A 12,768-nucleotide genomic window follows, 5' to 3' on the forward strand; every position below is an offset into this window, starting at 1 on the left:
CCTAGTAAAACTTCTCCCAGGCCAGCCAGAAGGGTGGAATTCTAAACTAGCATTCAGAGAGGACCTAGTACACCACAGGCCCCCACAAACTCCAGCACATATGTTGCCAAAGCCAGGAAGCATGCCTCTCCTTTTCTAAGTAGAAGCAGCATGCATGTTGCATTGCAGTGTGGACAGCCACTATGACCCTTCATGGCCAAAGGGACAGCTCTTATCTAATTTTTGGCTGCAGCTTCTGTTGCCTATGCCCTCTCCAAAGAAAACTGAGGGTATTGCATGCAGTTCTGGGTTCCACCATTTAAAGAGGGTACAGAGGCAGGCAAGAAAAATAATAAAGGGCTTGGATGGCAAGTCATATGAGAAGAGGCTGAAGAAGCTATGTATGTTCATGTCTGCCTGGAATCTCTTAAGCATATATTAACAACCTTTTATAGAAGCAAGACATTGGCTGCCATGGTTTCCCTGCTTTACCTGTGGAAGGTTAGTGTTATGTCCGTGTTGTGTCAGGCTTGATGGGAGTCTTATGTAGAGTTTAGATTATGGATTGTATAGGTTGGCTTGGACAGAGATGATCCTGCCACAGACAAGTTGTTGGACTAGATGACCTCTGGAGGTTTCTTCCAGCCCTACTTGTCTATGATTCTATGATTTCCCCCTAAATTTATTATTTGGGGGATTTAGAAATCAGAGTCTACAGATGCAGGTCATTCATTATAGTAAACATTCATAGTCATTAAGATTTGATTTAGAATGAGTGTCCTGCTCTGTTCCTTTCTTCTGCTAAGATTTCATTCCGACTTCAGCTATAACCTTAGCACAATACATTTCATATTTTCTGGATTGATTATTTTCATTCAAGATGTTCATTTTTACTGTGCACTTTGTTCTAGTTTTAAATAAAATGTTTTTTTCCCTACAAGGCCACTAAAATCACTGGCAATAGTCTTTAGCAGAGTGGTAAATCTGTGTTTTTATTTAGTTGACCCTTTAGATAACTTGTGTGTTTATATATGTTTAAGTTGAAGAAGCTGAAGAATGGCATTTCAAATCCTGCCAAATTCTTCTATGGAAAGCAAATCAAATGTTTAAAAAGTGAAAAATTCCACTTGGTCTTAGTTTGAAAATGAAAACAGTAAAGGATTCAATATGATGACATCAGTAAGTACTATGAGCATAAAATGAACTTTCATAGTCACATAAATTTATGTTTAAAATTATTAAAGATCTCAATTAGCAGTGGCACACTCTGTGGCAATTGTGACTGATAAAGACATTCAACTGTTTAAACAGGTTACTGAATATAGAAATCCCAGCTAATCCAACTCATACAGTTAAGTTCTGTTAGCTGCTTAAAATCGTAGTGGCTCATGGACCTAGATGGCATAGCATATACTCGCAGGTAAGTTTGACTTTCTAATTACGGCAAAAGTGCTTTCCTCTTCACAAGTTCTAGATCCTTTCACTAGACAATAGATACTATACAAAAATGAGCTTAGAAATTTTTCTTCTGAAGCCCTTCCTTCTGCATAAAGCTGTTCCATTCTCTCACTGTACAAACCCTTTAAAATAAATATTTTTTCAGTATCATGAAAGCATAACTGAAAGGCATTAGAAGGTGCCCTTCAATGCTGGGGAGGAAGGGGACGCATCAGTAAGTGATTTCTCCCTTATGCCATATATATGTACCTCTTTTTAAGATTAGAAATGTCAGAAGTTATATATGTGGTCTTCCCTAGTATGTTTTTTTTTTCTTGTCCATTTTCCCCCTTTAACTGGAGGATGCTCCAGTCTCAAAACCTCATCTATGTCCATACAAATTCTCATGTTAACTAATGGTGTGATTTTAAACCAATTTAGTTAAATCAGTGCAAGTTTGTGTTTAGCTTGTTTTATCTGAGTTTAGCTTAATCCTATAAAAGCAGATTAAGCTAAACCAAAATAAGCCAGTCAAATAGAATTAGAACAGCAAAACACAAACTTGCACTAATTTACCTAAATCTGTTTTAAATCACACTTTTAGTAAAGTCACTGGGAATTCATTTCTAGACAGCTCTGCAGGCTAACAAGCCACACCTGTCAACTGAATGGACAGGGATGGTGAATCTTTACACAAAAGATATCTTTTCACCCAAGTAATACTCAGGAATTATCTCAATATTCATAAAAACCACACATTTTAACTACTCTGAACAATCCTTTCCCTCTCAATCAGGATTCATTTACTTCATGTCTCTCTTTCCAGTTAGCCACAACGTACTTTGAGGGTGGAGAGGGAAGGGGGGGGAAGAGATGCAAAGAAAATTTAAATATAGAAAAATAAGCTACCTGTCTCTCCTCTACTATTGTGAAAACATCTTGAGACACATACTCCTAAAACCTTCTGGACATGTACTATAGATGCCCAGTATTTTTTTTTTTTTTTAAAAGGACACTGGTTTTTTCCTTTTCCAGTCACTTTCAGGCATGGCAGACAACCATACAAAGATAAAGCAGAAGCGATTTTACATTTCACTCAGGGAGCTGTTCAGCTGTAAGAGGTTTATGGGCAGTATAGGATGTTACCTATATAAGTTTTGCTCAGAAGCACAGAAAAATCTTTTTTTTTTTTTCCCTCCAAGCCAAAAAAGTTTATGATTTACCTACATTTTGTATAGGACATACCCCTGACTTCACAGAGCCTAAGTGAATAAAGTCAGTGAAGAGACTTTATTTTTCACCCAGAGCCAAGTGTGACCAGTTGTAAAACCTTACAATCCATGTAACAATAAGGAGACAATGGCTGCAATCAGTAATAAGGGTTCAGACCACTTCTCAATTTGTCACTGTCATGGTTCTTCAGATGTGTCATCATCACTCTGGTCAGTGTTATTGTAACAGCAATTATCATGAAGTCCAACTTAATTACCTTTTTGCTAAACAAAGTCTTATTTAGTTGTAGTTAATCTTAAATTGTTGGCAGCAACAAATCTATAGGGATGGAAATTCTGTTTTCCCATGGATTCTGAAAGATCCTTCAATATGTGTGCTTTATTGCCACACCTCAGATTGTAATAAGTGTTATAATCTAATGCGGCTTCTCACCGAATTTGCAGAAAGAATGAAAGAGCATTAAGAGATTCCCTCTCCCCCTGGAAAAGTTTTAACCCTGGAAAATTTATCATGACCGCTCAAAGGTTAATTTTATTATTCCATTGCTAATCGTGTACCACAAACACTCTGGAACTGCGACTTTGCAGTACTACTAGACCTACCAGTCACATTCTGTTCATTTGAACGTGCATTTCATAAGATTTGAATCTATGGAGTCAGATATTCTTTAGGCCCTTCAGATAGCTGAGGCCATGGTTATTAAAAGTCCAGGTAAAATGAAGCTTTCAGCACTTAACTACAAATAGGAAAATCAAGGGGACTGACAGGATCATCTGAGTAAATTTCAGGATAATCTATGGAAATATGGGTGTACAGGTGAGAAGCAGTTTATAAACTTTGTTCCAATAAGAGAAAATGAAGTTTAATTAATGCCAATGAATATCTTTTTAATTACTTCAAAAGCATTCCTTAGAAAAGGGTGAGGGTAATTACCTTACATTCTTAATTATTTGTATTCTTTGCCAATTGGTTTTCCTATACTATATACAACTTTCATTTTAAATATTTAACAGTTTCTTCCATGCCTAAAGGACCTAAAAGTGTTTTCTTTCTATGTACATCTCCTTAAACTATGAAAAGTCTTTCTGCATTGTGACCTTATGTAAAATTAAAATGATTGCTACCTCACACCATGTAAGTGCCTACTCTTAGGTTTCTGATTACACCAGAAAATTGAAAATTTATTTAGTTGATTCCTTAAAAGTTATGGACCATGTTGGTAAACAGTAATAAGATAAATTGATAATAAGATAAACCATACTGGTATCAAATGATACCAATATAAACCATTACAATTCCACTATTGGATCTGGACACTGTGGTAGTTGTAGTAAACTGTTGCAACTTTAACCCAGTTTAATTCCAGATTAAGTTCTCAGAGATTTATTTTACTTGCATCACTTCAGGAACAGAGGTAACAGCTACACTATGACAGCTTATAAGCACTCCCAAGCAGCAACTCTATCTTCCCATTTCGAATTACAGTTGCTTGTTAGCCAAGATTTTCATCCTTAGGATGTGTAATTCTAATTAAAGACAACTTGTCAAAACAACACATCCTCCTTCTTACTGTATCAATTTTAAAACTAGTACACAGAAAATCTATACACAGAACCAAAAGACGTTTGAGATTTCTATACTGCCAAGCTAACTCATATAAAACCTAACAAAAATAATCATACAGAGCAGGAATGATAGCATTAACAATTTCAGTAGATTTCATCCCCCAAAATAATAAAGATTCTTTAATGTAGGTAAAGTACCTTTTGAAGAGGCACCAAAAAATGAATAGCCCTTTCAGCTGAACTTTCAAAAGGAATTTAATTTTTCATTCCAAAAGTAATCTTAAAACTACTAGATACATACACTTCCCTGTTCCACTGTCCTGTAACATACATTCAGTAATTTAAAATATTAAAGATTCAATATTTCTTTTAACTGATTTCATATATATTATATATCTAATATATAATATATATTTATACACACACACACACACACACACACACACACACTCCCCACCCACCCAGTCAGCAGGACTATACGGTTTCTTTTAATCAGTCTGATCTGTGTTGATGATGTACTCAAATTATTTTGTGAATTCAATGGGATTTATCCACTACCTGGAAAACATGAATTTTAAAAAACCCAAATGGAATTTGTGGATCAATATTAGCACCAATGCTGTAGTTGCAAGAATTCTTATGGCCATTCATTACTTAAAAATGACTGCAGGGATTGAAACAATATATATTTTTATAATATCTCTCTTACTGCATGAGCATTCCTGCATTTTTTTTTAGCAATACTTGCCAAGTCCACGGATTTGTTCCTATACTAAATATTATACAGCTTCCTTTACTGTAATATACAGTAGTTCTTTTGTCCTGTTGAATTACTTCATTGTTCACCCAAAAAAGTGATCAATACATTTCCAACAGAAGTTACTTTCTCTTCCTCCATTGTATGGCTCAGTTTCAAGATTGTTTAGCAGACAGCCACTATTAGCATTGCCAGTACCTTAAGAGTCAGCAGACAATGACTAAATTAATAATCAAAGTTTTGAGGGTGGCTTGGTGTTAATGGAAACCAAGGTACTCAAGGTACAAGCATTACCCTTTTAACTAGACCTCCAATATTGCCCCACAAAAGAATGTTAGACGTAGTTCCAATACCATATCTTAGCACTTAGTTACCTACCATTTGGATAACACAAGTTGCAAGCCCATGTGATTTTAAACACTAGCACAGTATTCACCCTGAGAATGCAGAGGAAGCATTTAAGAATAAATTCTGATATGTTTCTGTCACACGTCCTTCCATTTTCTTTCATCCCCCTTTGGGTACATGGGTTTGAACCTCCTATTTGCTTTTTTGGCCAAATAGTTCATGCCACAGTCAGGTACTGGTGATAGAAAAGCCCAAAAAGGCTTGTGGAGAAAAGGCAAGCAGCAATCCACCATGTCAGAAAAGACAGGAGTCCTCGGAACAGGAGAGGAGTGAAAATGTTCTTTAAGCTGCCCAACGCCATGGTTAGTTGTATTACAGTTACCTTCATCTTTCCATCAGCAGATGGAGAATCAAAGTAAACTGAATTGGGGAGTAGATTGTTCTCCATTGGAGAGTCAGAGCTAGATTCTGGATAGATGCCCCAGGAGTAATTACCTATTAAAAGGCAACAAAAAAACCCCCAGTTAATGGCAAGTAGATTCCAAAACTAGTTTGCTTGCATTTTGCACCTTGGTCAGTTCTATAAACAGGGCAGCAATACTCTTCACATGTAAAAGTTAAAAAATACAAACCTTAATTTGTAAAAAGAGTTAGAGAGTCATATTGCAATATAACATTTAACAAGTGAGATCTTAGGGTATGAATATGTATAGATTTTAGCTGCTCTAAAAAGGAGAGAGGAAGCTGCTGGCTGGGACAGCAGCTATTATAGTGTAATTGTTATATCTGCATGATCCTTTATTGATCATGTTAGCTATATAGCCAGTCAAATTTCCCCATTTAATAATAGGATTTTTAACTTTGACCCCGAACAAAACAGTATTAAATAGGAACTGTTTTGCCATATGTGCATCATTACAGGATCACAAAGACTTAACAGTCACATTGCAACAACTTCGGTATCTTTTGATAATTGATAATAATGTCTATACTCTTAGTGTAGTAATGCAGCAAGTGATATCTAATCTTTCATCAGGAAGAGTTGACATCACTTCATCGTTCTATCAATACAGAAGGAAACTTGTAATATATGTTCAAGAAGTCCATGAAATGTTCTTACCAAATTTTACATATGCAAAACAGATTTCCCTAAAATTAGATGCATTTGTTTTAAAATGGTATGTAACTTTTCAAAAAAGATAATCAACAGCATGATCTGTAACATTAAATTGTTTGCCTATTTTATGTCAGATTGGAATTAACAGCTTCCAAAACCACTTCAAGTATAAAATAAAAACTGTTTGGCTTGAAACCATTCTACAATGTCAAAAATGTAAGCTCTTTCTTCATTTCTAGCTACATATGCTTTATTAGTTCTCTTTAATAGATAATAAAAGCTTTATATAATACAGGAAGGGAAAAAAATTCAGTAAGTTTTGCATACCCAGGGTTTTCAACAGCAGAGTTGTGTGTAGCAGCATTACCAGAGGTGCCACATACTGCAATGCAATTACACAGAGGTAATAAAACACTCGGGCCACCTGAAACCAACAAAATCTTTGAGCGACTTAGTGTGCAAGAACGCTTAAGACAGCTGATGTATTATAAATTATTATAGCCAACATTTAAATGCAACTATCAGTAAAACTAAGCAGCTTAAAAAAACAGGATACTGACAAGGAAGACCACATTCAGAAGTTTTTCAACATGTAATACAGCTTTTAAGAAAAAAGGCTTATTGAAGAATTTCAAATTTAAAACAATTCAAAATTCTTACAGCACTTATTCATTCATCAGTTATTTCCTCATGAATGGAAGCAGTAAAAAAAAACAAAACAAAATATAGAATATTCACTATACTTTTACAAACAAAATACTATCATTCAGTATTCTACATTTTGATATACTGAATATTAGCTCTGATCCCACTTTAATAAACATATTCTTAATATTGTTTTTTTAAAGTATGTAAGTTTCTTAGGCTTCTAATCATACCACAGTCAATACAATACCTGGATCTCCCCATGTGTTTTGCACCATTTGCGACATGTAAAATGGACAGAGATCATAAACTAAAAGATTCAGACAAGGATATGGTATGGTGATCTAACAGAAGGACTAGGAAGGACTGTGTAGTGGCACAATGGGACTTGTATTATGTTGTTTCCTGGATTTGTGCATTTTTTCCCTCCTGGTATGGTACCTTTCTGGAAAGAACTACATTTAAGGAAAACCTCCCATTTCATGGTTTTAAAATGTAAATACTGGTGCTGTGAAGGATATAAGGACAGGGCCAAAAAACATGAGTTAACTACGTGTGAATCACTTACTACATTTGCCATTTTTATTCCATTATATTTACCATTTTCTGCAGATCAACTGTACTTATTCTGCCAGCCTCTTTTTTCATCTGATCCACACACTTCTGCGCTAAATTAAGGTAGGCTTGCAGATGATTGCGCATCATGGCCAATCGTAAAGCGCACAATAGGATTATAACCCACAGCCGTAGAGTATCAAATGTAGCTTCTGACATTCTGTGGATAAAGAGTAACAATCTCCAAAGGTCATCTTCAACTTAAGTGTTATGTATTTGTTTATACTACCTATAGAGAATCTTGAAATCTATTGAAGGAAATACTTAACACACAGTCAATAGTTATACATCTTACAGGTAAACAATATTCAATTACAGGTAAGCCCACTCCCTCCCTTAGCAGCTATTACTTTCCAATCATGCCATAGCATTAGGCCTCTCATAGCCACTTGGCTGCACAAGAAAAACTTAGGTCTTCAGTACTGAGAATTCAAGCAATCTAGAATACTAAACAAATAATTAAATCTTTCAAATAAATCAAGGTTTAGAACTCTGTAGTGTGTATCCTAAATAGCAACTGGAATAGTCTGTTTTTATCCTGCAGCTCTTCAGCCAGATTAAATGCAAAGCCAGTTAAACAGTGCATTTCTAATTTTACAGGAAACTCTAAAACGTGTACAATTTAAGAGTCTTAATACTACATTCTCTATTGAGTTTAAGCTCACTACAATTTTTCTGATATATAGAAGTCACAATTTTAAGACAGCTTTCAATTTTAGCATCAGTTGTAACATGAGTTTCAACCAACTGTCATTTTTACACTGATAATTCTGGTTTTAAAAATAAGTTAAAAATACCCATTTTAAAGTAATAATTGGTCACATGTCCCTGAAATTCTGATTTCACAGCCCATTTTCCTCTCAAAGGTGTTTTTAAATGCTTTGATAGCTCAGCATTTAAAAATGTAGCTTCAAGAGCATGACTAGTATAAATCAGGGTACTCTAAACCCAATTGATTCTGATACCAATATATATGTATTTTTAAAGGAATCTTACAAAGGCACACTCTCTTTTCCTAGAGGTGGGTTCATAATATAGTCCTTGGTGATTGGCTTTACCCATAGGAGAACCATAAGTAAAGGTGCCAGGAAGTTTATATGTAGTAACGTTCTGAAACAAAAACAGAAAAAGAAAATACAGTGAATGTATACAATTATTATAACTGAGACTCCTGGATTACTACTATTGACTCTTTAGTATATATTATTAAAAATAATGTGGGACAATAACTGAGAGTGTAGTGAAAGCTGGAACATCACTTTCTTTAATATTCTTACTGGGTTTAACAAAATAATTAGCCAGTGTTATTTCCTATAATCTTAACATTAGATTCTGTGATACTCTAATTGGAATAATTTCCTGCTTTAATTTATTCCAATAGATCACAGGAAATCATACACAGCAGCATGGTAAGAAACAGTTGCTGAATGTATCTACAATGGTATAATGTAAAGCTGTGGAAGCTGCTATAAAATTTAATCTAAAAACTCAGATTCTCTGATTGGTAATTATGGAAAACACTGAATTGCATTTGTGAATACTTTTTCCATTAAAAAGTACCTAAAATTAGGTTATATTATCCATGCAAATTTAGAATGTATTTCTCAGTTTTGGCAAGTCAAATTTCCCCATTTAATAACAGGATTTTTACCTGGGAATCTTATCTAATTAACATGCAATTAAAGATTCTCCAGTAACAAAAAACCCCAAAACACATTTGAGAAAAAGAGCAGCTACTTCCTTTTAAAGGTACTGGATTCCTGGGAGATTATATTGAATGGCTGAAGTAAGAGAACTTAAGCAACTGCAGTACAAGAACAATTGTATATATATATATATATATATATATATATAAAAAAGAAGACTTGTGGCCTTTGGAGTTAACACACATTCTTGTTCCTGCCATCAGGCTCATCAGAGAGTCATCTCAAAGGACTGGATTTTGCCCCCATTTAAGTCAATGGAAACACTGTCACAGACTTCAGTGATACAGTATCATATGTTGACAACATTGCAATACTGCATTATTGGAAAAGCTCACTTGCTTATACTTCCACTGTAAAAAGAAGGCTACAATACTACAGTGGAAAACAATCAGGTAACTAAAAATAATAGAAAGAAAGGGAAAGTTTAAGTTTAAACTGCCACTAAGACTCCTAAAAGCATTCAAATGTGTGCATTCTTCAGAAACTTGTCATGCAGGCTAAGTAAATCATTGGTTTCAGCTGAAGAAAGGGGAAAAAAAAAAGCAGTGCTGGGTATGCAGTGTTGCTAAGTAACTAAAATTACAGAATCAAAGAGCAACCCAAAGTAGTTTACTAACTTGTGAAAAAAGCTTTTACCTGCTTTATGCTTATTTAAGTTGCACTAGTGGGTTAGTGAACTGGAATGTGCAAAAGGATGGCAAACATCCATTTTTATTCATTCAAGCAGTGGGAGAAAGGCTGAAAAGAGATTAGTGAAATGCATGGGGAAAGGGAAGGAAGGGACTAACAGAAGTATTCCCAAATCCACAAAGTAGCAGAGAGCAAAGTGATGCTTCTGAAAGAAAGCCAAAAGGCCGATCAAAATGATAAGTAACAATGAACAAAGTATTTTATTTGATATCAAACACCTTTCTTGTCTGTACACCCAAGGATTTTATTAGCCTTTTTGGTTATAGCATTGCAGTGGGAACTCTATTTCAGGTCATCATCTACCATAACCCAAGTCTTTTCAGAACTCTTTCCAGGTCAGAGGTCCCCCATCCTGTACATAAGGTTTGTGTTCCTTGTTCCTAGATGTCTGACTTTGTATATTTGGCAGAAGAGCGACACACTGTTGCCTCCAAGTTAAACAGCTATCTAGGTGACTTTATGTCAGTGACCTGACATCTTCAGAGAAGATACCATCCCTCCAATACCTGTTTCTTTGCAAACTCCCAAAAATTATTTCTCTGTCAAATTTAGAAAAAAAAAGTTAAATAGTATAGGACCAAGAACTGATCCCTGCAGGAGTCAATGAGGAGTGACTTCCTGTTCCTAGTTATAGAGACCCATCATTTAACTGGGTTGAAATATTCAAAGTGTTATGTTTTTATATTGTTCTGGTTCATTTTGTGTAGTCCTATGTCAAAAACCCTAAAGAAATCTAATACATCATACAAGCCAACTTTGACAAGCTCAGGAGGCTTATTGGTGAGACCCTAAGGGACCATGACCCCAAGGGGAGGGGAGTTCAGGAAGAGTGGTTGCTGCTCAAGGGAGCAATCCTCAGTGCACAAGCCCACCTCGGAGGAAAGGCAGCAAAAGGGTACAGCAGCCCCTTGGCTATCCAGGGAACTAGCAGACCTCCTGCAGCTAAAAAGAAAGGCCTACAGAAGATGGAAGACAGAATCTACCTTCAAGGAGGAATTTTCCACGCTGGTCCAGTCCTGCAGGCAGCAAACCAGGAAAGCCAAGGCTGCAACAGATCTCCAACTAGCTACAAGTATCAAGGACAATAAAAAGTCCTTTTTCAGATATGTGGGGAGCTGGAGGAAAAGCAAGGGCAACATTGGACCCCTGCTGAACCAGATGGGACAACTGACAACCAATGCCCAGGAAAAAGCCAACCTATTAAACAGGTACTTTTCGTCAGTCTTTCATCAGTCCCATGGGATGCCCATGCCCATTACAGGGCAGGGATGCCTGGGTGAGGAAGGTTCTCTGCCCTCCATCAATGCTGACCTTGCGAAGGAACACCTTGAGAGGCTGGACACCTTCAAGTCAGACAGCCCTGACAATCTACACCCCAGGGTACTTAAGGAACTGGCTAGCATCATAGCCCAGCCTCTGGCATGGATCTTCGAGAACTCCTGGCGCTCTGGTGAAGTGCCCGAAGATTGGAAGAAGGCCAACGTGGTGCCTATCTTCAAGAAAGGGAGGAAAGTGGATCTGGCAAACTACAGGCCCATCAGTCTGACCTCTATCCTGGGCGAGGTGTTGGAAAAGATTATCAAAGAGGCCATCCTTAACAGACTGGCTGACGCCAACATCCTGAGGGATAGCCAGCATGGGTTTGTTGTGGGTAGGTCTTGCTTGACCAACCTCATTTCCTTCTACGACCTATCACCTGGACAAGGGAGAAGAGAATGACGTCATATATCTTCACTTCAAAAAAGCCTTCCATCTGGTATCCCATGATCACATCTTGGCGAAACTGGCCAAGTGCGGCCTCTGGTCCACCACTATCTGCTGGCTGGGGCATTGCTTCTGTGATCGAACCCAGAGGGTGGTGGTTGACGGAAGTCAATCGTCATGGTGCCCTGTGACTAGTGAGGTCCCCGAAGGCTCTGCCCTTGGACCTATATTGTTCAACATCTTCATTAATGATGTGGACATTGAAGTCAGAAGCAGACTGGCCAAGTTCGCCAATGACACCAAACTCTGGGGTAAAGCATCCACACAGGAGGATGATCCAGGCTGACAGGCTCAGGAAACGGGTGGACGAGAAGCTGAGGGTGTTTAATGCTGAAAAAATGCAAGGTTCTCCACTTTGGGAGAAAAAACCTGCAGCATCCTTATAGGCTTGGCAGTGCTACACTGACTAGCACTACAGATGAAAGGGACTTGGGGGGTCATGACTGACCACAAGATGAACATGAGCCTGCAATGTGATGCTGCGGCTAGTGAAGCGAGCAAAACCTTGGCTTGCATCCATAGATGCTTCTCAAGCAAGTTTCAGGATATTCTCCTGTTGTACTCGGCCTTGGTGAGGCCACAGCCGGACTACTGCATCCAGTTTTGGGCTCCACAATTCAAAAAGGATGTGGAGAAGCTTGAGAGACTCTAGAGAAGAGCCACATGCATGATCAGAGGTCAGGAAAACAGACCTTATGACAACAGGCTGAGAGCTATGGAGCTCTTTAGCCTGGAAAAGCGCAGGCTCGGGGGCAATCTGATGGCCACCTATAAGTTTATCAGGGGTATTCACCAGAGCACCCCAAGGGATGAAAAGATCAAAAGGTTATAAACTACTGCAAGACCATTTCAGGCTGGACATAAGGAAGAATTTCTTTACTATCTAAGCCCCCAGAGTCTGGAACAGCCTGC

The 12,768-nt window shown here is 37.3% G+C and overlaps 1 protein-coding gene across 2 annotated transcripts in view; it reads right to left on the bottom strand.

Annotated features, from left to right (window-relative positions):
* Positions 1-945: 945 nt before the first annotated feature.
* Positions 946-12,768, bottom strand: part of TMEM161B (transmembrane protein 161B) — a 69,276-nt gene continuing 57,453 nt past the window's right edge. For both annotated transcript variants that reach the window (XM_090038226.1, XM_090038225.1), the window contains 4 exons: positions 8,693-8,806; positions 7,682-7,856; positions 6,764-6,860; positions 946-5,814 (listed from right to left, as the gene is read on the bottom strand). In XM_090038226.1, the coding sequence (XP_089894352.1) occupies positions 5,537-5,814; positions 6,764-6,860; positions 7,682-7,856; positions 8,693-8,806 (664 nt within the window). In that variant the 3' untranslated portion in view covers positions 946-5,536. The remainder of the gene's footprint in view (positions 5,815-6,763; positions 6,861-7,681; positions 7,857-8,692; positions 8,807-12,768) is intronic.

The sequence above is a fragment of the Crocodylus siamensis genome, chromosome 3 (genome assembly GCF_052110815.1).
Source record: "Crocodylus siamensis isolate JL-2025a chromosome 3, ASM5211081v1, whole genome shotgun sequence".
NCBI lineage: Eukaryota > Metazoa > Chordata > Crocodylia > Crocodylidae > Crocodylus > Crocodylus siamensis.